At 53.4% G+C, this 2,029-nt stretch overlaps 1 protein-coding gene across 1 annotated transcript in view; it reads right to left on the reverse strand.

Annotated features, from left to right (window-relative positions):
- Positions 1–1,534, reverse strand: part of SLC1A5 (solute carrier family 1 member 5) — a 7,895-nt gene extending 6,361 nt beyond the window's left edge. Inside the window, exon 1 of the mRNA XM_021710720.1 lies at positions 1,366–1,534. Coding sequence (XP_021566395.1) covers positions 1,366–1,526 — 161 coding nt within the window. The 5' untranslated portion in view covers positions 1,527–1,534. The remainder of the gene's footprint in view (positions 1–1,365) is intronic.
- Positions 1,535–2,029: the final 495 nt, after the last annotated feature.

Genomic DNA, 2,029 nt, shown 5'->3' on the forward strand with positions numbered 1-2,029 from the left:
CAGGAGCGGCCACTGCACTCCAACCTGGGCGACAGAGTGAGACTCCAACTCAAAAAAAAATTTTTTTAATTAAAAAAAAAGCAGAAATCCACTCCTGATTTCTGACCTTCTAGACCCAGGAAGGGCCCTGAAAACCAGTGTGAGCATGTGTAGACCAGGCTAGGGGAGAGGGAGGCCCTCTGCACATGTCATTTTTCTCATGATCTGGACTCACAAAGACAAGAATTGGAGTTAATATGCAGCGAACTGGGAGCAGTGGCTCACACCTGTCATCCCAGCACTTTGTGAGGCGGAAGGGAGAGGACTGCCTGAGCTTGCAGGTTCGAGACCAGCCTGGGCAACATGGCGAGACCTCGTCTCTACAATAAATCAAAAAATTAGCTGGGCATGGTGGCACATGCCTGTAGTTCCAGCTTCTTGGAGGCTGAGGCAGAAAGATCACCTGAGCCCAGCAGGTTGAGGCTAACAGTGGCTGTGAGCCGCATGCCACTGCACTCCAGCCTTTTGACAGATTGAGACTCTGACTCAAAAAAAACCAAAACAAAACAAAACAAAAAACATGCAGCAAATGCTCACTGGGTGCCAGGCATGTACAGCACTTCCTGAATGCTTTCTTTATACGTTTCAGCAGCTCATTTAACCTCACCATGACCTTGTGAAGTAGGCACTGCTTTAGATCAATTCAAAGGTGGACATTCAATTACATCTGAGTCCCTGAAACGGAGATGTGTTAGCCAGGCAGTGGCCACAGTTTGCTTGTCTTTTCTCATCTTCCAGGAAGATCAAGAAGCTTCCAGAATCAGAGTCTCACCACTCGGGGAATATAGCACTGTCCTCATTTTATTTTATGTATGTAAGTTTGTATTTAGAGTCAGGGTCTCTCTCTGTTGCCCAGATTGGAGTGCAGTGGTCCGATCACTGCTCACTGCAGCCTTGACCTCCTGGGCTCAGGCAATGGCAATCCTTCCACCTCAGCCTCCCGAGTAGCTGGGACTACAGGCACGTACCATCATGCCCAGTTAATTTATTTTCTGCAGAGATAAGGTCTCACTATGTTGCCCAGGCTGGTCTTGAACTTCTGGACTCAAGCGATCCTCCCACTTTGGCCTCTCAGAGCGCTGAGGTTATAGCCATGAACCACCACACCTAGCTGTCCTCATTTTATAGACGAGTAAACGGAGGCACAAAGAGGGTAAGTCACTTGCCCAAAGTCACACAGCCAGGGAACGGTTGATGCTGGATCTGAATGCAGGCCATCTGACTCCAGGGAGTGGATGGAGGGTCCCCCCCAGTCCCAGACATGCCCTGCCTGCCTCTGACCGACTCTCAAACCCCACGCCCCCAGCGCCCTCTCCCACCACCTACCACATGATCCAGGACACCAGCACCATGGTGGCGTCATTGAAGGCATTGAAGAAATGGATGAGGAGCTCGCCCTCAGGCCCCAGCTTCCGCAAGGCCACACCAAAGACGATGGCGAACACCACCAAGCCCAGGATGTTCATGCCCTCCACCTCATGCCCCATGGCCACCTGGACAAGAAACAGATGGGGGAGGGAGGGACCCTCGGTCAGCCTGAAGTCCTGTCCCGGGAAGCAGAGACAGCCCTTGAGCCCCACGGTGCAGGTCCAGGGGAAATATACCTGACACCGAGTGAGCAGGGCTGGAATGGGGAGCTCAGGGGAGTGTGGGAACTGAGAGAGAGTGCCCGCTTTGGGAGTCAGGGAGGGTTTCCTGGAAGAAGCAGCATCTGAGACCTTGAGGCCAGGAGGGAAGTGGAAGGCCCCAGAGAGAGAGAAAGCAAAGTGTGCAACAGCTAAGAGACGAGCACAACTTGGGTATTCAAAGAAGGGGAAGCCCGCTGTGGCCAGAGTAAAATGAGCCGTGCAGAGAGTCGCTGGATGGAACTGGGCAGACGGGCGGGCAGGGCCTGGCCTCACAGGGACCCCTTGGTCATGGGCTGTGGCAAGGAGCCTGGACTTCCTCCAGAGGGCACTGGGGAACAGGGCAGGGCTCTGGGCCATGGAGA

Source organism: Carlito syrichta, unplaced genomic scaffold (genome assembly GCF_000164805.1).
Source record: "Carlito syrichta isolate Samal-C Ts95f unplaced genomic scaffold, Tarsius_syrichta-2.0.1 Scaffold298013, whole genome shotgun sequence".
NCBI lineage: Eukaryota > Metazoa > Chordata > Mammalia > Primates > Tarsiidae > Carlito > Carlito syrichta.